The sequence below is a fragment of the Dermacentor albipictus genome, chromosome 5 (genome assembly GCF_038994185.2).
Source record: "Dermacentor albipictus isolate Rhodes 1998 colony chromosome 5, USDA_Dalb.pri_finalv2, whole genome shotgun sequence".
Lineage (NCBI taxonomy): Eukaryota > Metazoa > Arthropoda > Arachnida > Ixodida > Ixodidae > Dermacentor > Dermacentor albipictus.
Window position 1 is genome coordinate 105,417,110 of NC_091825.1, and position 25,551 is coordinate 105,442,660.

Sequence of the window (25,551 nt, forward strand, 5' to 3'; positions counted from 1 at the left end):
ATTTATTGTCCTCTTGCAACCTGCAGATGTTAAAACCAATAAAATAAGCTTAGTAGCTTAAAGCATTCGCGCTGCAGGCATCTCAAGTTGATTGGTCAGTCAGCTGATCGACGTAGTTTGTAAACATGGAGCCGCTCTCTGCGAAATGCTTCTCGGTTGTCGCGTTTTCTTCTTAGAGGTAAGCGCCTTGCACTCTCTAGTATTTTGCAGGTTTTTCATTAACGTAGCTCGCGAAATGGTTGTGCATCTACGCGGCATGAGCTGAACATAGCTTCTCTAGGACAACTGTCATGACCATGTCGGTAGGCTTAGACTGGAATCATTTTTGCTCATGACCCAGAATAAATTTCGCATTTCACCTAGTCTTTGGTGATAATTCGTAGGTCGTTATCGCGGTTGCATTGCAATCTGGGCCAATTGGATATCGCTTCAGCGATGTGACCGAAAGTGACAGCCGTTCGTTCGCAGCTCCCAACTCCGCGACCGTCATCCGAAAGTCGATTAATTTTCGGATCAGTAACGTCAACACCAAGAGAAACGATCGCTGCTAGAAGAAAACACCCCTAGTGTTTGTGTGTTTTGTTTGACGCGCCCAGTGGAGATAATGGTGGGGATCCTTGACGCTATCGCCAGTGCCCGTTGTTGCTGTGATTGATCGCGGTGGTTTCCGGCATCATTTCATCAGCTGTAAGGTATGCAGTTGCTGGTCTAGCGTTTCACGCGTCGTACGTGAGGGACTGCTTCGCTTCATGTGCATGGTTCCTTTCATCAAACGGCCGGAGAAGCAGCTCTTTTCCGTAGGGTAACGAACTTCCTGGTTTGATAAATATAACGGGTATCTTTAGCGTGCTGCACATGACCTAAAAACGCGCGTATTCACGCGTGCACTGTAAATCGACAGCGCCCCAGATGTGCGCACTTCGCGTAAGATCTCGCTTGTCTTGTGCCGGGATCGTAAACTATGCGCGAATTATTGCCTTACAAGTGCATGCAGCATGTATAGGCCGAGTGTCTGGTTTTCCGCAGGCAGAATGAGCTGCGTGTGAGTGACCCCCTGTCACTATGGGGCAACGCTACAACGGAGAAGAGAGCGTCGTGCGGCTGCTTGGCGAGCGACAGTTCAAGGTACGTTGTCCACGGTAATTCGATCACTGCGCGCATTGTGTTAGCCATGCGTCGCCAGCTAGCCTCCGGTTTGGTCACTCGCTTTATATATGCTAGGAGACGCGCGCAGACGCACGCGTGCGTCGTTTTATCGGCAAGTTTTATCGGAAGCAACTTTGCCCACCAGTGAGAACAGATTGAGTTGTAGGCACCTGTAAACATTTGCACAGCATGTTTTACGGCGAAACAAATTTTTGCGGAACCTATATCAGACGCTGAATGTTCGCATAGCTAACACCGGACCAATTTGTTATAATTGTATTCATGTATTGACTGTTCGGTTAGCTGTGCACACAGTTCTTGTTTTCTTCATTGGAAAATGAAAAACTGGTCAATTATGTTACCAAATGACGTGGAATTCATAGATCATGCAGTGCTGACAAATTAACTGTTAAGAGGTCTTGCATGCAGCTTTAGGTTGAGAGTTTGCTGACATCTATTAACAAATGTGACAGCACATCTTAAAGGCGCCTGGTCAAAATAGTCGGAGGATTAGCGCCTCGGTAGGCATAATTTATATTTATTGTATTTTTTAATGAAATGTTTAGGAATGTGTGTATATTATGTGCTTATTATATGTCTGTGCAGTCAGACTTTCTTCTGTATTGGTGCACAAGATGGATACACTTAATTCGCAGCTGCATCACAGTTACATGACCTTAATTAAGGCCTATAAGCCGTTCAAGATAAATATATAGTGAACCCAGATTGATAGATTTTATTCTGTAATCATGTATTGGGAGACACTTGGAGAGCCAAAGAAATAAAAAAATTGAAGTCTGATTGCGATGCTACCTCAATATTTTTGCACCAGCTCCATGTTAAGTCAGAGTGTGGCTCATTCGTCTTACTGCTATGTAATTTGTTTACAAAAAGAGAGAGATTACCTTGCTGAATTCAGACATTAGTCAAGATTAACATACCCCATAAGGACTTTTTTTTTTCTTTCTCTTCTATTCATGTCTTATCACCTTTCACAACAGTGCCAACCATTGACAATGGGCAAAAGAAAGCGAAAATAGATAAGGATACAGCTATCCAGATTAGAAACATAATATGGCACTTGGAAACCTTTGTTGACATTTACCCAAATGGGGACCATATAGGCAAATTATGCCATGTTGTCGGGCTGTTAGGTGATGCAGTTTTGACGTGACGTTTGTGATGTTGCCTTTCATTCTCAATGCTAATAGTAAATCCATTCCTAAATGACCTTGCTGAATTCAGAAATTAGTCAAGGTTAACATACCCCATAAGGACTTTTTTCTTTCTCTTCTATTCATGTCTTATCACCTTTCACAACAGTGCCAAACATTGACAATGGGCAAAAGAAAGCGAAAATAGATAACAATACAGCTATCCAGATTAGAAACATAATATGGCACTTGGAAACCTTTGTTGACATTTACCCAAACGGGGACCATATGGGCAAATTATGCCATGTTGTCGGGCTGTTAGGTGATGCAGTTTTGACATGACGTTTGTGATGTTGCCTTTCATTCTCAATGCCAATAGTAAATCCATTCCTAGTGATAAAGATGCATGGAGAGTAAGACAAATTTATAATCTATGCAAACATAAATTGATTTGAAAGGACCTTGAAACGATTTTGACGATTTTGTACAAATGTACTGAGTCGTTAGAGTAGGTCCTTCTGATGATAAATTGACGCATCTAAGTGTCGGAGTCGGTCTCAGTCTTTTCGCGAGCACTATCATTCGACTTTGTTGCATTATGAACTGCAAACGTAGCGACTGGCAATAAGTCAAGCTGCGACATCGTGTCCCTCTGCAAGCCAGCAGACGAGTGGACTGGCTGCAGCGCATCGGACTGCCACTATCCGATGGGCGCCAGAATTTGCGTGTTTACAGCTGTCACTTTACACCGGAACATTACTAACACAATAGTGTTTCACGAGTCCGGTATTAGGGTAAACGCAAGTGCAAAGGAACAGGGCCTGGCCGTTTGACCGTGTCGTTCATAGGATGAGCAGAAGCACATATGTGAATGGTCTGCACGGTGCAGCCACCTGGTGGCACAGAGCTCAACCACACACAGTTGCACCAACGAAATGTATTCTTTGCTGTTGGTGTAAATTTTTCGCAGGAGTGTAATCATTAACACATTGTTTTTGTAAATGTTTAAGATGTCTTACGCTTGGTTAGAGCAATATTAGCTCTTTGTTTGGCTGGTTAAGCTCTGCACCAACGGGTGGCTGGACCGTGGAGTCCGATCAGGTGTGTCTTCGCTAAAGTTCCTTCATCAGCTTGAGTTTATGCCTCCATTGTTCTGTTGAAATGCCCGGCTTGCCTGGGGTTACCGGAATACCAGACACGTTCGTTGCTGCTACAGAATGCTCGCAACACACGCTGCTTCAATAGCTCTCGCTTTGGATCGACTGCCAAGCAACTGGCAAAGAGTTTGGAGAGGCTTTGCGCGCTCGCTCCTAGAGAACTGGAAGTCGACAACACGACACGCCATCATGACGCAGAACCAGTGAAGGCGGAGCTTAGCCCCGATCACTCAGCGAATGAATTGAGGAGAAAATGCATGACTATGGAAGAGGGTAACTTGTAATCATCCATAGCTCTCTTAATATAAGACGTTTCACACAAATTGTGGTGTGAATCATTAACTTTAGCTGTACCCTCCGCGTCTACAAAATTTGTGTGAACCGTTTCAGGGTCCCTTTAATATTTCTCTTTATAGTCCTTTAAAAAAAGAAGCTTGAATGTTCCTGGAATGGCTGCAACTCCTTTATACGTAGATGCCTATTGTCATATTTAATTAAAATAGCAAGGCAAAATAAAGGGCATCATACATAGAAATAGCATCATGACTGTATAAAGGCATTTGGCTCAGTGCCTGAACAAATTGTGCCCCCTGACTGAGGAAACAAGAATCCACCATCGTAATCCTTAGCTGGCAATACTGTGAAAGCCATGGGAACTTTTTTCACTGCTCACATTGATACCTACATTTTCACATTAATAAGCAAAAAAAAGAAAAATCCAGTGACTTGCTGATTACCTTAGCTCCTGTGAACAGCACTTGTACAGCCTCAGACAATAGGGCTGTTACGTGCGCTGTCCAGCCAGAACAGGATATGTGTCTGCGCACCAGTCCCTTGCTGGAACTCTATGTGCTTACAGTAACCGAGCACCTGATGGGGCAAAAGTAGCAAGGCATTTCTAGCTTGATAACACTTCTTGTACTACTGTGAAGAAAGATTTTGCACCTGCAGATTCTCAGTGTCTACCATAGCCATGGACAACATTATGTGGCAGTGAGGGGAAAGCTGCGGAGGCAAAGTCCCCACAAGTGAAAATGCTCCTGAAGAAAGCCCCACATTTTCATCTGCACTTGATTAAGCTGGAGAATATAAACATAAACATGCTATTTACAAAAGCAAAATAGACAATATACCGCACAGAGCATTAAAATTTGACTAGTTTTCCTGCTTTTCTTTTTCACGTTGTGGCACATGCAAAACTGTTGCACGTGAAAGCTACGCTGATTCAATATCTCTTCCAAGAAACCAAAAGTGTGGCAAGTTCTGCCAGACTACTTATCATAGTGTCGCACGTGCAGAAACTCCACCCCTGTAGCTTTCCCTTTGTTGCCACAGAAATTTGTACACCACTGTGGACTCACTGCAGTGGAGGTGTGTTCTTCAAGCAACTCCTCATTGTACAAGTAGCCAAGAAGCACTGTTGCAGGGTCTTCTTCAGTTGAGAAGGGCTGTGCTGCACTCAATGGAGTTGAACAGGCCTTTTGAGTTGAGGCCTTATGGTCAACACGGGTGCTAGTGCCGGGCATAAAGTTAAGGGATTGCTGTAGTAGTACAAATTGTATGCCCTGATGACTTCACTTTGCACACTGCGTTATAAGTGCTGCCTAAACAAAGTATTCAAAGTGCTTTTGTTGCATTCTAAACATTTATGTGCACCACATTGTGACTCATGCAATGTGCTTGGAAAATTCCCAAGAATAGCTTGAGTGCTTTTCTTGAACAGTGTAGATGCTGCGAATGACATCAAAACAAACTGTACCTTGACATTTCAGGACAGGAGTATCACACGTGTCCAAAGGAAGTTGCAAGTTACGGAAGAGCTGGTAGCAAGACTTGGTCTTGAAGCTGAACTTGAGGTACCGATTCCATGGTTTCTGACAAACAGATAACTTTCATAGTTCAGTCTTTGCTCACAGTGAAAAAGCTGTGCAAGTTGGAACAACAGTTTGTGTACACATCTTTTGTAAAAAGCTTGGCAGGCATGTCAAGTATATTCAAGAGGAATGCTGATAACAGAATTTAACGGCAGGTAGCATCTGGCTGTACTAATGTGCAAGGTACAAGGAGTACGGTCATAAGGATTTTGCATGGAGCTGCATGAATCTAAACACAGATGGATACAGTGCCATGAAAAGATGGATGGTAAAAAAAATTACGATGTATACAGCTGCATTTCAGAGTGTTGGTGCAACTTGCTCTCTGGAATTAACAGTATTAAAAAAAATAAAGGAAGCCCGTGGGAAGAAAGATGGTCAGAATTTGGGAGAGTTGGGATACACAAAGGTGTATTTGAAGTTGTATTCAGAAACAAAGTTCGGTGATTTGGCTGAGTTTCATTCTGTCAGCTACAGCATTTAAGAATGGAGACTAATGAAAGCCTTTAAAAAATGTTGTTTGTGCACAATCCTGCGGGGTTTATTGTTTTGAAGGTGTTCCTGTAAGAATGAAATGTCTAGTACCGCTGTGCCAGCTCTGAAGCCAGAAAGCTGGCAAGAAAATAAAATGTTGACAACTTCTGACAGCTTCTTCATAACTTGACATTAGTTCATAAAAGCAAGGACCCCACAGTAATGAGTCGTGCTTCCGAGCTACCTCAAACTTCTGTGCAGCATAATGCAAGCTTATCGTAATGAGGTAGTGGTTTCCTGTGCATTTAAAATAGTTAATTTTTTTTTTAATGGCATCCCTAAAATGTGGAATTCAAAAACTTCAGCCTTTTTCAGCTCCACCGAAAAGTGAAGCAGAGGTTGAAAAGATATCCTGTTAAATGAATCAGTGTTTGTTGGCTTCTACCTTGGCAAGTGGGGAAAGAGACTGCAAAAAAGCTGCAATACTGATTTTTTTTTTTGTACATTCTACACCTCAGCTTCCATGTCGCTACACACAGTTTTGAACCAAGTTACACTTCTCAAATACATGTATTTGTGAATGTTCAAATTGAGTGGATGGGAGACATTTAGCTTCAATTAACACATAATCTAGTGCCCTATGAACCCAGGACAGCCCCAAAAAGGATAGTTGTATGAGAGAACTTGCTTCTGAAGATCATTAATTATATTTAATTGACTTTGCATGAGAAGTAATTCAGGTGGAAGGTCCAATTTATAAGTGTAACCACATCCTTCTTAGTCCCCGGGCTGTAGAAGTCCATCACTTCCTTTTTGAACACCAGTGTGTTAACGTTCTTCCTTTCCTCTAGGCGGAAGACAGAAATGCTCACGTACATGGATTCTATTGCATGGAAGACAGAAACACATATGTCAAATAGATTCTAGTGCGTGGTAAAGAACCACAGCTGATCAAAATTATTCCAGTGCACGCCACTCTGATGCTGTCAAATGCCACCTGTTTATATTGGAAACGAATTAAGCTCTATTGGTTAGCAATAAATTTTTCTGCTTACTTATTTATTACTCTGCAGCATTGTTCAGCCTTTAACAAACTAAGGGTCATGCAGCCCCTATTAATTTTTATGTGTGTGCATGGTGAACATATAAAGCTAGCTATGTTGCTTGAGAAAAAAACACCTTCTTTCACTGCTTCCATTATTTAGTGTTATTCTGCGCATATTGCAGGGTCATGCAGGTTGTGTGAACTGCTTGGAATGGAATCAGAAGGGAGAGTAAGTGGCTCATTATTCAGTTATGCATAGTAGCACTGCTGCATGCAACTAGCTTGCTTTAAAATAAATGCTCATGGCTTACAGGATCCTTGCCAGTGGGTCGGACGATGTACAGATAATGTTATGGGATCCGTTTCGACATCGGAGGCTCCACACAATTCCAAGTGGACATCATGGCAACATATTCTCAATAAAGGTAAGTTTTAACTAGTGCTGCCACCATTTGAGTTGGAAAAGGCACATATTGCTTAAAGGGGCCTTGCACCACCCCTCAGGCTTGGTGAAGTAACATGGTCTGCAGGTAGCATACACTGCTGTGAACATCTCGACCAAGTTTTGCTATCGTGCGTGGTGTGTGGAGATTGCAAGAGGATCGCGAAGTCAGCTTTCTCTCAAACGCTGTCTTTTCAACAGGAGCCTGCCTCCTTACCCTTAAGGAGGCAGGGCTATGCTTTATTTCATAATAAAGTGGATATGTGACTGCTATTGGTAGCTGTGGTCGACTACATAACATAGATATCGCAGCCTCCACGGGGTGCCGCCGTGAATCCACTGGCTAAGTGCACTGCGGCTCACTGAGGAGAATCGCATTTGGCTTACGCTTAGCGCGTCGTATGGACCAAAATTGGAAGTCGTGGCATCTATGTTAACATTCAAAATGAAATTTGAACTACACACCACAGTGACAATTAGAAGGCGGAGCATTGTAGGCTCCGCAGTGCAAGGTAGCACAGCAGAGCCGTGTTTGATTGTCCACAACTCCGCTTCTGCTGAACACATTGAAGTACTTTTTGTAGCAAAATATTTCGGAAGTAGCCTAGTTTCAGTTGAAATGCCTTTCTCCGCTTCGATAAAAAGTGGTCCAGGGCCCCTTTAAGTAATTGTGTGCTCGTGTACCAGTACATCATTATGAAAGTACCAGCAAAAGAGTGAAAATATTAATAAATGTGGTGGACTTGATGGAAGCTATTCCCTTACAGATTTAGTGATGTATACACAGAGATGTGTTCACAGGTTTATATTTTTAACAGATGGTTTATCATGTTTGTCATTTAAAATGCATCTCACTTTAAAACATTTTTCAATTCTTTCTTTTTATTTTTTATTTACCGATACCTCACATGCTTCTCAAATTTGAGAATTGCTTGAGGGGGGGATATAACTGCAAAAAGGTATTTTTTTATAGAAAGAGCGCAACACAAGTATAGTTAAAGAAGATAAGTACTGGTGATTTTATTGTCATTATGCAAAGGTTGGCATAAAACAAAATTTGGTAGAGTGAAATAAATCATTATCTGCAATAACTGTGATTGCAAGCAATTCTGCCTATACAATCTACGCTCGTTACAACGAACCCGCGTACAACAGACTTTTGAATGTAATGGACCATATTTCAACCTTAGTTTGCTCTAACTATTTGATTAATGCAATGAAGTTAGCTTTTAACGGAGGACTGAGCCACAATGGACTTTCGGCTACAGCGGATGAAATTGGCGGCAATTTTTGTCAAGATTGGGCCTATAAAATGGCCTTTTGCCGGATTGACATGGGCTGGGAACTGACTTGCGAGGGTCAGCCGATGATCACGGCTCAATATCGTGTGCGCGAGAGAGGGAGTAAAGCGGGGTGGAATCGCACCGGCTTTCGCAAACAAGGCACGGGGGGAGATGAGGTAGAGGGGCGGAGGGGTGGGTATTTCTGCTTTGGTGGCTGCTGTTAACAGCGTGGCCACGCGATACCGTATCTTGAAAGCATTCTGCGATGTGGACAAAGTACGCCCAGTGCCGGTAGCTTCGTATGCACTGTGCTTTCGACGTTCGCGTTGAAGCGAGAGACAGCAAGAAGGTCAATTCACTCACTGTTGCTGTCATGCTTCCCCACTCCAACATTTTGACAGTGACTTCACGTGGTCATCGAGCGAGATGTGTTCATGTTTACCTGTGCGCACGTGTCACAGTGCTTGTTAATGTAGTTAGTAAGCTAATGTTTACAAATTTATATGGCTGGAAAAACTACTATCCTTACTTTGCATAGCTGTCTACTACTTTGCTATTTGATGATGTTCTGCTGGGCTTTAGTGTGGCAACGCACTTGAGAGAAAGGCAACATTGCTTGTACCTTTGACCAGCCTGTGCTTCTGGTCCCTCCCAGTGACCAAACCACTCCTATATAGAAATCAAGTGAATGCAAATAGGTAGAAGCTAGAAAATAAACATTTGGGTCATTAAAGCTGTTGCTGTGAATGCACAGCAGATTGCGCTGAAATGTTTTTGCTATCAGACATGTGCACATAACAAGTCACTTTACTGCAAGTTCTCTTAATCGACCGGTGTCTTTTCGGCATCTGCCCTTTTGATTTCTGTGTTGCTTTTATTATGCCTTATTGGGCCATCCTAATATTGAAGTTCAGTGCATCATCGTACCATCTCGCCTATGATAAAGGAATTTTGGGTGACAGGATGAACGGCTGGTCCAGTCGGTTGTGGCACTACACGGAACGCTAAGTGGCTATGCACAAAGAGATGCTTATGTCCAGTGGTTTGCATCACTCCAAGAGCACCACCTTCGGTTCCTTTGTTCCAGTTCCTGCCTTACTCTGGCGACAGCCTGATGGCGAGTGGAGCGGCAGACTTCAAGATCCGTGTGCACGACATTCATGCACGAGAGACTACTATGGTCTGCAGCTGTCACACCAGTCGGGTCAAACGGCTAGCGACTGCAGCAAGCGTGCCCTTTGTGTTCTGGAGTGCTGCTGAGGATGGTGTCATTCTGTAAGTGGTGCACCTTCTGTAGGATTCCACTCTGAGGCCTCACTGGAGCTTCAGCTTTCGAAGATCATGACTGATCACTCAGGAAGGCTAGCTTCTTGCTGCCTTCCTGAGAATTGGACACTACCTAATTTGATCATAATACTCAGGAGTGTGTCTGTGCATTAGAGGCCTTGATTGGACTTATGTAGTTTCACTAAATTACTCATTAACTGAAGGTTTTGTTTTCATAAAACTTTCTTTTAGTGTTCAAAGGGACTCTAAAAAGACATAGTAAACTAGGTCGATGGATTACAGTTTTTGCATACTAAGTAAGCTTTTCTTATACTTAAAGAACAATTGGAGAGCTAGAAAAGGCTCAAAAACAAAAGGCAAGTGCTGACACCAGTTAGAGCATTTCTGCACCAGCTTCCGATTATGTCATGGATTCTGACACTTAAGTACCATGTAGCGAAGGCTGGCAACAAGAGGGGCCTCTCCCTCAAAGACTTGCACAGATGTATTTTTATTACTTTCCTTCCACGAGAGAGCTGTCTTGCTTGTGGAAAGGCAGATACTTTTCCCTTTCTCACAGGTCTGGGTGCCAGGCTGCCGTTTTAAAAGAGTGATGTGTCTAAACTGATCTAGTGTTTCCATTTATTGTCCATGTAATGCAACACCCTTGCAGTGTTTGGGCATGTCAGCTTGTGTCACATTTTTTGTTTCTCTGTCCAAGATATTGTATTCCAGACTCATTGCTAAACTTGCAACCACTGTGAGCATTAAAAAAAAAGAAGAAAGACTAGCACTGATTGGCGCACAGGCACAGTGACAAAGGTGTGGACTGTTCATTTGTATCCGGCCCTTCTGCAGGCAGTTTGACTATCGGACACCGCATCAGTGCACGGCGGATGCAAACCATGTATTAGTGAACCTTGGCTACCACCTGGGGCGCAATGTAGAAGCCAAGTGTATCGCTGTGAACCAGCTCCAACCGCACCTGGTGGCTGTGGGTGCCAACGATTCATACATTCGTCTCTATGACCGGCGTATGATCAACACCACTAAGGTTAGAACTTTGACGCTCCTCCCAGGAATGCAGTGCAAGGGTTTTTTGATCATACCAGTTCTCAAATATAATTTCAAACTCTGCGTATATTTGGATGACCAAATGTGGGGGTCATATATATAATAGACTGATGTGTCATCATTTAGCGACAAAATTTAAGAAACTTTTGATTTCGTGCATGTTTGTTATTTTATGTGTTATATCTAAAAACGAAGTTATATGGCAGATTCAGCTGAAAAAGTTGCTAATTGGAACCTGTAAAGACTTTTTTTTCTCTCTCGCGTTTGTCGCCAAAGTAGTTTCCTTTCGCAAACACTGCATTTTTTTTTAAATTAGGAAATAGAAAAGTGACATGACAGATGCCTAAACTTATCATTCTTATCAGTGAACTCCAATTCTGAAACATGTGGCCCATGGAGGACTTTGCAACTGGGTATGATTGAAAATCTCTTGTATATCACCCTTGCCTTTTGCTTTGCAAGATCACATAAAAGCATAGAATGACTAGGATAGATGGTCAAGTATATATTAGTACAGCTCACAAGTGGCATGTGTTGTGGAATGCTTGCTCTGTCAAAGAAGTAAAAGAACACTATTTTCTGTTAAACCTGCTTGTATTGACTAGACAATGAAAACTGGTAATTATCCATAGAGGATTCCATCTTATGAAAAAGTCAGCAGGGCCAGTGACAGCAAAATAAAGCTTTTTGTTACAGTGCTGTCTATTAACCACGAAGGAGCAATAATTTCTGAACAGCAGAATATAAGACTGTAGACAAACCAGGCCTGTTGACCTCGTGGGAAAAGTTAGAAGTAGCTTGTCAGTGCAGATAGCATCATGCTACTCCTTGCATTGTCATTCAGTGCTGGCTGGCTAACTTGTGTTGACTTTATGATAATATTTGCTATGGTCACAAATTTGCCCCCCTTTTTGTTGCTGAACAGCTGTAAAGTGAGCATTCAGTGAGCCAAGCGTAGGAGTTTCCGTAACAATGTGCCGACTTGAAGAATTTCTTTCTTCCTCGCAGCTCACAAGGTTCAACAGTTCTTCCAAGCCTGATGTGGAGTCTGATAACCTCCCACCTGGCTGCGTAACTTATTTTGCTGCAGGTGTGTACCCATATTGTAGTTTCTGCCCACTTTCTTATATTTTTTTGAGAAGGGGTGATTTGAGGAATAGTAGCATAAAAAAAATTGATCACATCATATATTTACGTAGAACATTGTTGACAGTGCTGTGGCGATGGAATCTGCAAACCTATTGTGAGCTTCGTAATTGCAACCATACGTTATTATTGCACACTTAAAAATATGCCAGATTAAAACTAACCAAGGAAAATACAATTATGCAGAAACCATTGACGATGATTGTCAATGCAAGCAAATAGCCCGAAAGGACGAGCAAGCAACATAACCCTTCCCACAACTTGGTTGCCCAAGAGCATGCAACCTTTCCCTCGATGCCTTTCCTTGCCTTCCCGCTCCTTCACTTCCCGCAACTCCAACCGCTGACTGCTGCCAACCACGAAAACGGGCAAATGAGGCAAAGAAAGCTATCCGCGTTAAAAACAATTTACATACTAGTATCTTGGGCAGAGCCGTGGAGGCACTGAATGATTGATGCCTTTGGGGAATGGCACCTTTAGCAGAGTTTTATTGAAGGTTGTGCCGAGATCCTAGCTGTTCGCAGGCTTTGCGAAGCACATTCTCAGCGAAGGACTTGGATAAATTTTCATGACTTGAATAGCCAGGCACATGTATGTTTTGTCAGAATCGTCCAAAGTTGAATAAGTTACAGTGCCCAGCAGAATTGATTTATTGTTATGCTAATTGTTAGATCTGCAAATGGAGTTGCATTTATTTATTTTATTTATTTATTGGTTACCTGCATCGCCCCGTAGGGCATTACAGCAGGGAGGTTACAGACTTGAATGAATACATGAACAAATTATTTCAATGCGTGGAAAAAAGCATCATTTTCTGTGATGTATACAATGTTCGATGGCAAACTGTTCCAATCTTGAGCAGTTCTAACAAAAAAGGAATAACGGAAGACATCACCCTCACAAGAAAATTCCCTGACTTTCAAACAGTGGTCAAGTTGCTTAGATATGTTGTGTGGTGCCTGGATATATTGTTTGTGGTTTATACCTGTTTTAGAATAATAAATATTGTGGAAAAATTTTAATCTGATATGACTTCTACAATCCTTCAGCTCTTCCCATTTAAGTTTAAGTTTGCTTTCTGTCATGCTAAGCTGCCGGCTATAGTTACCAAGAACAAATCTAACTGCCCTATTCTGGATTTTTTTCTAATTTATTTATAAGCTCAGATGTGTGTGGGTCCCAACAAACACATCCACATTCAAGTATTGAATGTACATGACTGAAGTGACAGATGCTACTGCTGGAAAATATTCAAATAGATTTATGACCAGAGAATGCATACAAAAACTTCTATAATGCAGCAGCTATGAGCAGGTGACCGGGTCTATAGTAGGAGCTCGTAGCTGTGCCTGTCAGCATACGTATGCACACAGCAGCCAGAATATCTAATGTGAGAACACTGCCGGTGCTCATACCCGATGCCTGTTAATTCCTTCATCAGCTGTTTTTGTCGAGCTTCCTCTCCCTTGATAAGCCAGAATGTTTGACTTTACTGAAAGCCTTGTTTTAAATTAAGCAGCCTCAAAACACATTGAAAACAAGATAAACCAACAAAAGTTGAGGTTTGTTTGTAGTCCAGGAGTGCACATGTGCATATCGTGTATTACAGGATGTGTTTAGTGTTTATAAAGCATAAACAGTCGTTTTGTACAAGAAAGTGACATGGAGTGCTCACACAACACATCTTGACTGGTGTTTCTCTCTTTCTCTCCTCGCAGGTCACCTTCCATTAAAGTATCCCAGGAAGAGGTATCGCACGTTAGCCTCAACATATGTTGCCTTCAGCCCTGATGGCAGCGAACTTCTTGCCAATTTAGGTGGCGAGCAGATTTACTTATTTAACATCAACCATCCACGACAGCCAAAAAGCTTTGACCTTCAGAGCTTCACATCATCACTTCACTCAAATGGGTTGTGCAAAAGTAAGCATCCAGCTTCAGCTTTATTGCTCTGTTTAGTATTTCTCCTCACTTTGGTATGCAAAGTGTTAAATAAAGAAGGCATAATGGTACCATCAACAAATGAAATAGCATTTGAAGTTGTGTATTTGTGTAATCTATCTGCCATGCACATATTGGCCCTCTGATCTTGCTTTTTTTCTGTGTTTGAAGGACTTGAGTAGGTAACAGCTCTGCTGATAATAACTAAAGCATGTGCTTGCATATGCAACTAATGCAACATGTTTTTCTGAAGCTTGGGGCGGCAGCTTGGAAAGTAAATATGAAGTAAAGCCAGACTGGTGGATTGCACTTCCAAAGTAATGAATGGGTCATTTTTACCATGAGAAATCAATCAGTTTGTGGGAAGACTATGTGAAAATGAAACAAGTGGGACACGAGTGTCTCATCTAAGCATCACAGACGGCGTCAAGGATTGCAGCCAAGGCTAAATCAGTTTATTAGATGTGAAGGATCTTGCTGAACTGAAGGATGAAACTTAATCAGGCCTGTAGGTTTTTCCTATGGAGATAGTTGTGTGCACAGAAGACCTGGATTCAGTGATGGCAAGCAGTGATGTTATTGCTGCCATAGTTAGAGTGCAACTGACTGAGACAGGGAAACATTATTTTGTGCAATTAGAAGTGGCGTTTATTGCACCAAGCAAAACCATAGTCTCAGAAGCGTAGTTGCCAGTTCAACCTTATTTGCTTATCTTTAATCCTTATTATTAATTAATTGGAGTTAAGTAGAAATCTGTGCCAAAGGATCGCCATTCAGTTTATTTCACCTTTGTTCCCTCTAGACTTGGCCGAGGGAGGCAGTAGTCCTGCAAATGGATTCAGCACTCACAAGAACGGCATCTCCAATGGAATGGTTTCCAATGGAATGAAGCAGAATGGAATAGTTGCATCAACAGATGCCCCTCCTGTTTCGTCAAGTACAAAGTGGGGGTATGAATTACTCTCATGAACCTATAGTGTGTGCATTCCCCTTGCTCTTGTACTTTCACTCCTGCTAGTCAGTGGTACTAGGTGGTGCATTGTGCTCCCAGGTATTTGCACTTTTGCAGGTCTCAGCAATTCTGAAACTAAGCAGCTTCATTATTTCAAACTACTTGCCAGGAATCAGTGCTGACACTCTATAGTTTTGGCACTTAAACCTTAAATGTTGTAAGCCTAATATGTATCTACAAGGAATTTACCAGTATTTGCGAATGGTATGACCTGTGTGTGCATATATATATACACAAATGTAATGCAGCCAAGCACATTGTGAGGGTGGACTTAGACACACACACACCTATTATAATGCTAAGTGAAGTTGCATGTAGGAGCCATAGCCATGGCCTAAAATATTGGCACATTTCTGAGGCCTGCATAGGCACACATTGTGGCTAATGTATGGCCTATTGCACTATGTTCAAGAAATGCCACAATTGCTGCCTTGAGGGACAACATGCTCACTTGCCTGGGCAATGTGTAAATATAAGACAGCGTAGGGAAATGGTGCACTTCGTCTTTTCAACCTTCATACCATGTTGCAGTCTTGCGTACGTGCAGGCACATGCCCACTACTGTGTTCATTCCATTATATTCAGAGGCCGGCTTTGTTGCAAAGTTTGGTCACCTGGTAGTTGAATTTATGGCATTTTGGAGGAGGGGGAAGGTGTTTCACCATATTTTAAGCTAGCCTGTCTCTTCTTTAGGCCTGCCAACAGCAAGCCACTGCCACCCCACGTAGAGGCCATAAAATGCAAAGCAAATGAGAAGTTTGGCAAGCAGAAGTACACCTTGGCCATTAACCTCTACAACAAAGCCATACGCATGGTGTCCAACTCGCCAGTTCTATACTGCAATCGTGCAGCTGCCTTCATGAAGCGAGCATGGTGAGCTTTGTGGTGACTTTTCTTCGTATTAAAGTGACACTGTAATTTGTTAGGGCATTGCAATTATAAATGGGAAAGTTGGTTGTACAATTTATCTGTTTTTCTTGCTAATATTTATGGTGCTGAACAAATTCTGTTGGGGGCTGTTGTTGTTGAGGAATCTCATGTTTGTGTGCCGTCAACACTTGATACAGAAAGACCAATGATGTTGCAGCGTTTGTTGTACAGTCGAATCCACTTGTAACAATGTTGAAGTGCCAAGAAAATTCCATTGCTATTACCGATAATTATTCTGAGTTACCCACACACACACAAAAAAAACAAAGCAGAGACTCGCATCAAACATTTTAACTAGACAGAAAGAAGTACACTTACAACAGCAGTGGCACCATGAACGTTTGTGTGTATTTTATGGTAAAATAAATTGCTTACTACAATGTTCCCATAAATATGGCTACCGAGTGTCTCTGCTGAAAGGAAAAAGAGTGCGTAATGCTGGGAAAAAAATTATGATAATAATAATAAGCCCAAGCCAGCACACCCACCGGTGTGCTGTGCAAGCTGTCATTCAGCACGTCTTCGCCACGTTGTCAGCCACATGAGCCTCTCTCCCGTCTTTCTTCCACCTCTATGACTCAGCTCATGTTTCGTAGATGTGGAAGAGAGATGCCAAGAGGCTGGCAATGTGGCAAAGGCATGGAGGCTTGCATTTTTTTCTTTTCTTTTCCACGCTTTTGCTTTCTTTATTTTTTTCATTGCAAACACACAGTAGCCAGATTTAATTTTATTTGTTATAATGAATAACACTGCATGGGAAGATTATAGTAAGTGGTTTATTTTACCATAGAAGACATACAAAGTTCAATAGCAACTGCTCATCGTTGTATCCAATGTATTGTTGAAACTACTATTATTTGTAAGTTTGTTCGACTATGTTCATTTTACACACTTTTCTGCTTTACATTTTCATAACAGTGTGGTTCACACTGTCATCAGTACTCACCAGAATTGTGTGAGCACAAAAACAGGAAAAACCTCACAGCTCAGCTGTGCCTTGTATCATAGGACAGTTCTAGTGTTAATCCTTGCGCAGGGAGGGTACTGGAAGGTGTTTTAGTGATGTTTTGTTGCAGTTTTGTTGGTAAGAAACATATTTACACATGATGGCCATTCACCTTTGCAACCATTGCTAATTGGCAGCCTCTTACATGCTTTGTTCCAAGTTTATTGCACTGTTCACCGCAGTGTTTATGCAGTTTTCCATTATGCTCTCTCTTAAGCCGCTCATTTTGTCAGCAGTCGCAGCACATGTCATTGACTATGTGGGTTGAAATTTCCCTGCAGGAAAGTACTCTGTAGACAGCGTGCACTATTTTTCTGCAACTGCTCGGCATTGCAGAAGACATAGTAGACATTTGCCAGTTATGGGCTGCATTCACAAGACAGACTATGATAAGAACAATTCACAGTTGACCTTCATGTCAGTGTCAACCAAGATACACTGTTCTTGCGTGCGAGCAGAATTGCAGACTGTTGCTTATTGGCTGACACTCCAGCATAATGCTGCTCTTATGTAGCATTGACGTATGCACAGTATTCCTCACCATTCCTCGCCAGGCATGTAGTACCGAGCTAGCGTGCACTGGAAAGCGTACTGTGGTCTGAGATTATCAGTGCATGTCCCTAAAGTCCGGCAGCAAACATGGGTGCCGGCAGTTACGCCTTGCTTGAAAGAGTATGTACTGTCGTACTTTCCTGTGGGTTGTGTGTTAGCAACTCTATGGTTTGGTCTGCTTCGTATGATGGACCGCAGGGACGGGGACATGTATGCCGCACTGAGGGACTGTCACACATCCCTACAACTGGAAGCAGACTATGTGAAGGCACACTTGCGGCTGGTGCGCTGCCTGTACGAGCTGCGCTGGACCAAGGAGGCCCTCGACTGCCTGCAGGCCTTCAAGTCACGCTTCCCCGACTGTGCCCTCGGCCAGGCCTGCCAGGCCCTGGATCGAGACATCAAGGCAGCCATATTCTCCAAGACTGAAAACGGTAATGACATTCACCGATTCTTTTGTTTCTTGTGCAGTGTTTAGGCTTTGGAAGTAGGGTGGCACAGGTGCTGTGGAACACTTTTACTGTTGAGCAGAATCTAAATGCAATAAAGGCTGAAATGACGCAAAGTACAGAGACTGTGGTTAAATAAATTCGCTGTTTTAAACAAGCAAATTGTAGTGAGAAAGGAGCATGGCTGAGACATTTAAATGTGATTGGACTTCACCTTGGATTCAAAGCTACGTCAGTTATGAAACTTGGTACTTTCACTTTTCAGAAGAGATTGTTTAAGATGCCGGACAGCTCATTTTGTTGCAGTTACCACCTCGATGGGCAATTCTTTCTTACGTGTTATTTATAATGGAATATGTTGTCTAGTGCTTTCTGGCTTTTAACATTTGTCACAATTGCATGTGAACACAGTGTTTCTTAACTCAATTACAATACACTCTTGATGATGCTGCAAGTGTGAGAAAAAGAACCATAAACATTTAATGCTTGTGTCTTCTGCCGCAAGGATCATGCATAGCTTACGGCTTTCAGTTTCACCCACTGTTTAGATTTCATCTGCCTTGTTGCTGATTGCCTACCTGTTATTCAGCCCTGAAGCGCAGCCACAATATCAAGTGCTTCTACTTCGCAATTTCACAATACTGAATGCTAATTATTTCTGTAATTCGAATTTCATCTAGCTTTACACAGGATGAGACAATTTGAAATACGCAGTATCTGCCACTGCACTATTACATGCTGTCAGGTATCCTAATGCACTTTTAAAAAATCCTTGTTTTGCCTGACTCTCTGTCTCCACAAAAGTTCTGCCTTAAGTTCACCTCAGCCTACCCAACCTGAGGGTTTTGTTTTGTCTTGACATTGCAACAATTTCTTGTGTTTCTCACTACAGTGTTGTCTTGTGCCATGCCTTCCTGCTTTGTCGTAACTACAGGTGCCTTGTTATTGTGTAGTCACATCTCATCTCATCTTTACTTAAGTTTGAACACTATGTATTCACTGTTTTCAATTGCAGTTTCTTTGTGTCAAATGTATCATGCTAAGTACGGTGATTCATGAGTAACAACTATTATCCAGTATTTTCAGAAAGTAAAAGCAAGGTCCTGTCAAGACAGAGCTTGTAATTCTTACCCTGTCTGCCAAGAAAAGGCTGCATACTAGAATAAATTTCATTTTATCTCAAAAATAAAAAAATTAAATTCTGGGGTTTTACATGCCAGAAGCACAATCAGATTATAAGACACACCATAGTGTCATGGGGTTCCTTAGCATGCACATAAATCTAATGAGTACACGAGCGTTTTGCATTTCTCCCCCCCATTGAAATGCGGCCACCGCGGCCTGCATAGAACCCTCAAGCTCAGCAGTGCAAAGCCATATCCACCAAGCTATCATGACGAGTTCAATTAACCTCACTCTCGTGTGTTTTGAGGACCCTGTGCTCGTATCTCTGGCCACTGCAGACTCTGAGGAAGGGAGCCGGTCTGAATCTCAAAGCTCCAATGGCAGTGCCAACTCCAGTCCTAAGCACATGAGGCAGCCGCAAATCACGGAGCAAGAAAAGGCGTGGCGTGCTGTGGCTTACGACTATGAGCAGCGCTTCTGCGGCCACTGTAACACCACCACTGACATCAAGGAGGCGAACTTCTTCGGGAGGTGAGCAGCTGAAACTACCAAGTTCACAAATTCCATATACCTGCAACAATATTGGATGTTGTCATGTGTGGAATGTATCGCTTTATGATGGTGACTGTATTTTTCGCTGCCCTGTCACTGTTATAAATTTTTCACGCAATGCAGGATGCGCATACTGTGTTCAAGATCTCTCGAATGTTGTCACCAATTCTGTACCAGAAGAGTATTGTCTAATCAGATGCACACGCAACCCAAATAGTGTTGCAGATTCTAAAATGTATGCGAGCACCAGTGACTACTCTGGAATGTGTGGCAATGCGTGTAGAAATAACAGACAGACTTAACCCTTGATATCATATTTCAACGACCAACAACTGTGCTCACCACTATTGTTATGCTTTGAGTGTCGCTAGATTTTTTGGGGGGTAAGTTCGCCCATAATGAGCGCTCCTTAAATAAAGGGTTCGATTCTTGACTCAGTTTTGACAGTGTTTGCTTCTTTGTCACAACAACATGACAATATTGCATGAGGCATACTGGGCAGGCAGGCAGAACAGAAAATCATCAGTAGTGCCTATGCATTGCAGTCTGTTTGCATTTAAGTCAACATGCTGACGTTTACATATGAGGTTGTGTTCCTGCATTTATTGACGTGTTTGAAGAATGAAGGGATTCAAGGGGCCTGGTCACAGCCATGTGAAGAAACATACAATGAAGCCAGCAAAGGCATAGTGGAAGTTGTATAATAAGTAGGGGTGTGGCGAATATTCAAAACTTTCTAAGAATGAATCAAATAGTGTCCTGAATATTCAATTTGGTGTTCAAATCGAATAGTCATTATTCGTAAATGTGGATATTTCACAGCGTAAGCTGTTATGGGCTCATTCGAATAGCCGTTTAGGTTGGTGATGGTGTGCACCATTACAGCCTGTGTCCGGTGTCCATCTCACCTATCGCCTAGTGCACAAGAAGTCCTGCGAATGTCACAGGTGCACTGCGTAGCATCGATCCAGGCTCACTTTGCATTGCAGATATATATCCAAGTGATTTGCATTTTAATGTTTTGTGCATGCACACGCTTAACTTTCACATAGAGACGATGCACACTTTGAAAGGGAGGACAATGCCGCGTCTGTAGTGTGGCAAAGACATTGACGAAAAGGAGACGTATTGCCATTTTGAAGAAACATAGCAAACAAGAATAAGTGACTAGTGCGCGATGTTGAACAGTCTGTCCCCGTAATTGTTCCTGCAGACTGAGTGCTTTGAACCCTCAAGTTTCCACTTGGATCGTATCGTGACATGTATCAAGGGATGTGATATGTGCACCGCATAGTTCCGCTACCTGCATTACCTCTTCGCAATGCATTATGGTGCCTTCTTGCTAGGTATGAACCCCTGCTGAAGACTCAATCCTAGAGCTATGCGCGTGTCTGAAACCAGGCAATGTCGGATTCAGCAGAGCACTGTGCAGAGAGCAGCACAAGCCTCAGGTCGCCATCGGCACGGGCAGACAGTTTAGTTCATTCTTGAGAAAAGGATGCAAAAAGACTTCGCCGTGAAGACCTTCTAGTATGTGTTGCTGAAAATGCAGCCTGACAGGTTCGCCGCGAGACCCTCAAGTGCGTGCTGCCGAAAATCGGGCACGACAGCTTCTACACGACCAACCTCACATGCATTCAGCTGAATATGCGGCCCGGCAGCTTTGCCGCAAGACATTTACGAGGCAAGCCACTTTACTTAGTGGCCTTTACATCAACAACACTGAAGACGACTTCACGTTTTGCCATACCGCAGCAAACCCTGATCGAGCACTGTGTGACAAATTCTATAGACTCAAATAACATCATGCAGTGTTGCTTTGCACTGCTCAATCAAACCCACGGATTTGCCACCTGCTCTCTCAACATATGTTCTTTGGCTGCACATAGGCTTGACATCACGCTCGGCTGCATCTTAAACAAAAGGAAGATTAAGGAGATATATAAAAAATTCTAGAATGGAAAACATGTATGGCATAATTGATTAAATCAAGCAGGCAATTTAACTGTTTGTCACCACCCTGTTTCAAAGGGGATGCCGATAAATCATCATCGCATTATGCTGCTTGTCACATGATGTGACATGCACGCCGCGTAGCGTGGACCTGTTGCATGGAGCTGGACCTGGCCAGCTCAAGCAGGCTAGGCAACTATTCGTCACTGCCTCGTTTCAAAGGGGATGCAAATAAATGACGATCACCATCAACAGCATTGCATCGTACCGCGATCAATGGGTGTGACATGTGTGCCACATATGATACCTGTGTTTGCTCTTTGGTACACGGTATGGTACCTCCTCACAAGGTATGAACCCTCTAGTGCGTGCTGCCATAAATGGAGCTCCTGTGGAGGCACTCTTCCAGCTTATGCTGCGACTGTGCTGTGCAGGCCTGTGACTTTTTCAAGTAGTTTTTGAATATTTCAAAATGTCAACTGCACCCAATTAAGTATAAAATTGCAGCAAAAGTATGGTTAATTTTCACCCCCGTGGGCATTGTATAGACATATAGCATGAGAACTTGTATAGTGGAGCAGGCTATGTTGCTTAGGTAGCCATACTTTACAGGCTACATATACAGAGATCATTTGCACTCTGAAGAGTCCTGTGCTTGCGAAGAAGCTACTTGTTTGCTCCTAATGCTGCATTTGTGCTTTTATTGAACAACACTTTATAACATACTAACTTGAGACACATACTTGCCAACTTTAACAGTACCATGATGTTAACATTGTTTTATATTAATTCTGATAATGGGTGTTCATTATTTGATTCAATTCACTTTGCCTCTGGCGCTATTAGACTCTTATTCTATTTGATGTCAAAAATATTTGTGCACCCCTAATAATCAGGTAAAGGGAAGCAAAAGTCGACAAGATAATATGCCGCAGGTGTGAGCTGAGCCCACATCTTCCACATTACACACGTGGCGCTTTACCGATTAAGTTATTGCGGCAATTATCCTTCTGTCCGGTTTTGGGGGTATTTGTCAGTCATAAAATAACGTAGGGACCAGTTTTCAAGAGAGCTGAAATGGGCTCTCTGTATGAAGAAATGGGTGCCTACCCCTTGCTTGAGCATGAATTCAGGTTTTCCAAGCGCAAGGTTTTGATCACCTCACAGTTTGTTTGTCATGGTTTCTGTGTGTGTGCGTGTTCTTTTCTAGAGCGCAGCTCGTAGACGCCTGGTCCTGCGTTGAGCATCAGCATCCCTCACATAAGAGTGAATGAGCATAACAAAGGATGAAAGAACAAATGCAGAGCGCAGTGGTGGATGAAAAATGACGATAGCAAAGAGAGCTCGAGGAGGAAAGTGGAGGAAGAGGGTGCAGCAGAACCATGAGGTGGAAAGGAGTGGAGGAGGGTATAGCGAAAGCATAGTGCCATGCAAGACTGGCTCTGTGGCAACGACTGCTACAAGATGGTGCCAGAGTAGCACACTGTCATTTGTTCACCGATGGAATGCAGTGTAGGAGTTGAGGAGGACGTCGGGATAAAAAACTTGGGAGGTTTATTTAAAATACATTATGTACAGTGAGAGTCGATTAACAGTCGTAGAGTCATTACGGGCCGGCAGCAACTCGGACGCTGCGGCCTGTCGCAAGAAGTTCGAGAGGGATGAATCAAGGGATGCTCAAGGAATGCTCTTCTGCTGCTCCTGGTCTGCGTCTTTTAAGCCCTTCGGTGTCGACAAGACACGTCACGTTCGGCCAATGGGAGAGCCCGCTCAGGTGACGCCATTTTCGGCCAATGGTAGGCGCCCGTGCGATGGAGTCACACCCGGCGAAGAGAGTCGCTGCTCGTGTGTTTGTCTGAGGGCTTTCTTCTCCCTGTGGTCTTGCCTTGCTGACTTGCAATGCGCCGTCACCATAGAGGGAAGGGGGCGACGCCGCCAGGTTTTCACGGCGCATTACAGCCGTCTTTCTTCGGGACCCACTTTACCCGCAACAGTGCCAGGACGGAAGAGTCACTTCCCTTCACTTTCGGGAAGAGCCAAGCAGTGAATAGCTCCACCGGCTGCACACGAAATGGGGTCCGCCAACTTGTTTGCACGTGTCGTGCGTCAGGAATGTGGTATTCATGCTTCTGCGCTCCTTAATTAGCTGTGGTGCGATTCGATGTGGTCTGGGGAACTCGAAGTAGGCTCAGGTAACGGCCGTGTATGTAACAGCAGTGAGCCGGTGCACAGATACCATACACGGAAACAAAGTGCTGCATGAGCGGAGGTCCGTCTGCGGCAGCTGCTGTGAATCACGCCCATGCATCACCCACACGCTGCCTTACCATAGTCTTCAGATTAGCAAGACAGTCATGCTGCACTTTGCTCCGTTTGCAATGTGCCGCACAAGACAGATTGTCCATACCAGCCACACTACTCACAGTGCTCTCTTCCTATTATAAGCTGTGTCCCTATATAATCATAATACAAAATTTGGACATGCAAGGTAAAAGTACACGGTCGTACACTTCCAATTTGAACACGGCTCCGGGCGGCCGGCGAAGCCACGGAGCGCCGCTCGTGGGCACCGGGGTAACTAACGCGCCGGCGCACTGGCAGCCACAATTGTGGCCGCAGCCGCGTCGTCTGCTACAGCGCGCCTGCACTAGTGTGTGCTGGCGGCTGAGGCCACGCCTGTGGCTGCCAGAGCGCCGGCGCGTTAGTTACCCCGGCGCCCACGAGCGGCGCTCTGCGGAGCGCCGGCCTCGCCGGCCGCCCGGAGCCGTGTTCAAATTGGAAGTGGACGACCGTGTACATATAGAGCTGCACTCAAATTTCCCATTAGGGAGTGTCGTAATCATTGGTGATTTTTTTTTTTTCAGTACTACTATTTATGAAATGCGTAAATTATAACCTGTACTGTATCTAATCCCTCACATGGCACACCTAGTATATCCGCTCTGAGGAAGAAAACAGCTTCTTTCTTTACCTGGCTCGATTCTTTACAAGGTATGCTTTTTTTTTTCGTGACTCGCAGTGCGGGTCAGTTTGTGGTGGCAGGCTCGGACGACGGCTCGTTCTTCGTGTGGGACAAGCAGAGCACGAACCTTGTACGGGTGATGCGTGGCGATGACTCTATTGTCAACTGCCTGCAGCCACACCCAAGTACCTGTCTTCTAGCCACCAGTGGAATAGACCCCGTGGTCCGGCTATGGAGTCCAAAGCCTGAGGTGACTTTTGGCTTGAGTGTTACTGTGTTGGCAAGCCAGATGTTTTCAGTTAACTGCTTTTATCCCTGCAAGTACTGCAAGCCACTCTGGCTCATGCAGGAAGGGTATCCAAAGCCATACCTAAATGTAATGAACATAGATAAGTCGAGCCCATTTATAACGATCCCAGTTATCGAGGAATGCTTAGTTATTAGAAACAAAGCTAGCATGACAATGATAAGTCTCTATGGCATCTCGGAATGAACGTGTCGCAGCTCCGAGCTCCTTTGGAGTAAATGCAGAAATCTCCCAAGAAGGCACTTTGCATTACTGCTCTTTCCTAAGCTGTGCGAGTGCAAGAACAGACTCATAAGTATCTCTCAGCAGACAGTGTGTCCGCTTATTACGAACGCTCGGCTATAACAAATGCATTCTGTGTGACCGTGGTGTTCAAGTGGGCTCGACTATAATGAATTGTGTATAACAAAGTAAATTTTTTTAATTTCTTGCTGATATTACCATGCAATGAATATATGCTCACAACCATTGTATATAAAGAAAGGTATTTTCATGTCAGATGTGACTTCATTATAATCAGTTTCAACTGTGTGTCATGCACCGACAGGCTTTCGGAGCTATTTTGGACGTGCCTGTGGTGATTTGAGCCCTTGCGAGCAGGAAAACGCATGCATTTGTTTTTTCGGGCATGTTCACACCCTTAGGGAGTCCGAAAAATAGGACGTTGACTGTACCCAACTATACAAATCAATTTGTGAGCAT

The 25,551-nt window shown here is 43.5% G+C and overlaps 1 protein-coding gene across 5 annotated transcripts in view; it reads left to right on the forward strand.

Annotated features, from left to right (window-relative positions):
* adp (WD and tetratricopeptide repeats 1) overlaps nucleotides 1–25,551 on the forward strand; it is a 31,491-nt gene that overhangs the window by 3,776 nt on the left and 2,164 nt on the right. Inside the window, exons 1-14 of one of the 5 annotated variants that reach the window (XM_065437013.2) lie at nucleotides 37–178; nucleotides 1,027–1,125; nucleotides 5,230–5,313; nucleotides 7,033–7,079; nucleotides 7,164–7,275; nucleotides 9,663–9,850; nucleotides 10,700–10,895; nucleotides 11,924–12,005; nucleotides 13,780–13,983; nucleotides 14,804–14,951; nucleotides 15,707–15,886; nucleotides 17,700–17,935; nucleotides 19,414–19,606; nucleotides 24,600–24,792. In XM_065437013.2, the coding sequence (XP_065293085.1) occupies nucleotides 1,063–1,125; nucleotides 5,230–5,313; nucleotides 7,033–7,079; nucleotides 7,164–7,275; nucleotides 9,663–9,850; nucleotides 10,700–10,895; nucleotides 11,924–12,005; nucleotides 13,780–13,983; nucleotides 14,804–14,951; nucleotides 15,707–15,886; nucleotides 17,700–17,935; nucleotides 19,414–19,606; nucleotides 24,600–24,792 (1,926 nt within the window). In that variant the 5' untranslated portion in view covers nucleotides 37–178; nucleotides 1,027–1,062. Of the gene's footprint in view, nucleotides 1–36; nucleotides 179–256; nucleotides 303–351; nucleotides 803–1,026; nucleotides 1,126–5,229; nucleotides 5,314–7,032; nucleotides 7,080–7,163; nucleotides 7,276–9,662; nucleotides 9,851–10,699; nucleotides 10,896–11,923; nucleotides 12,006–13,779; nucleotides 13,984–14,803; nucleotides 14,952–15,706; nucleotides 15,887–17,699; nucleotides 17,936–19,413; nucleotides 19,607–24,599; nucleotides 24,793–25,551 lie in introns of those variants that run through there. The other 4 variants (XM_065437015.2, XM_065437016.2, XM_065437014.2 and 1 more) reach the window with 4 other exon arrangements.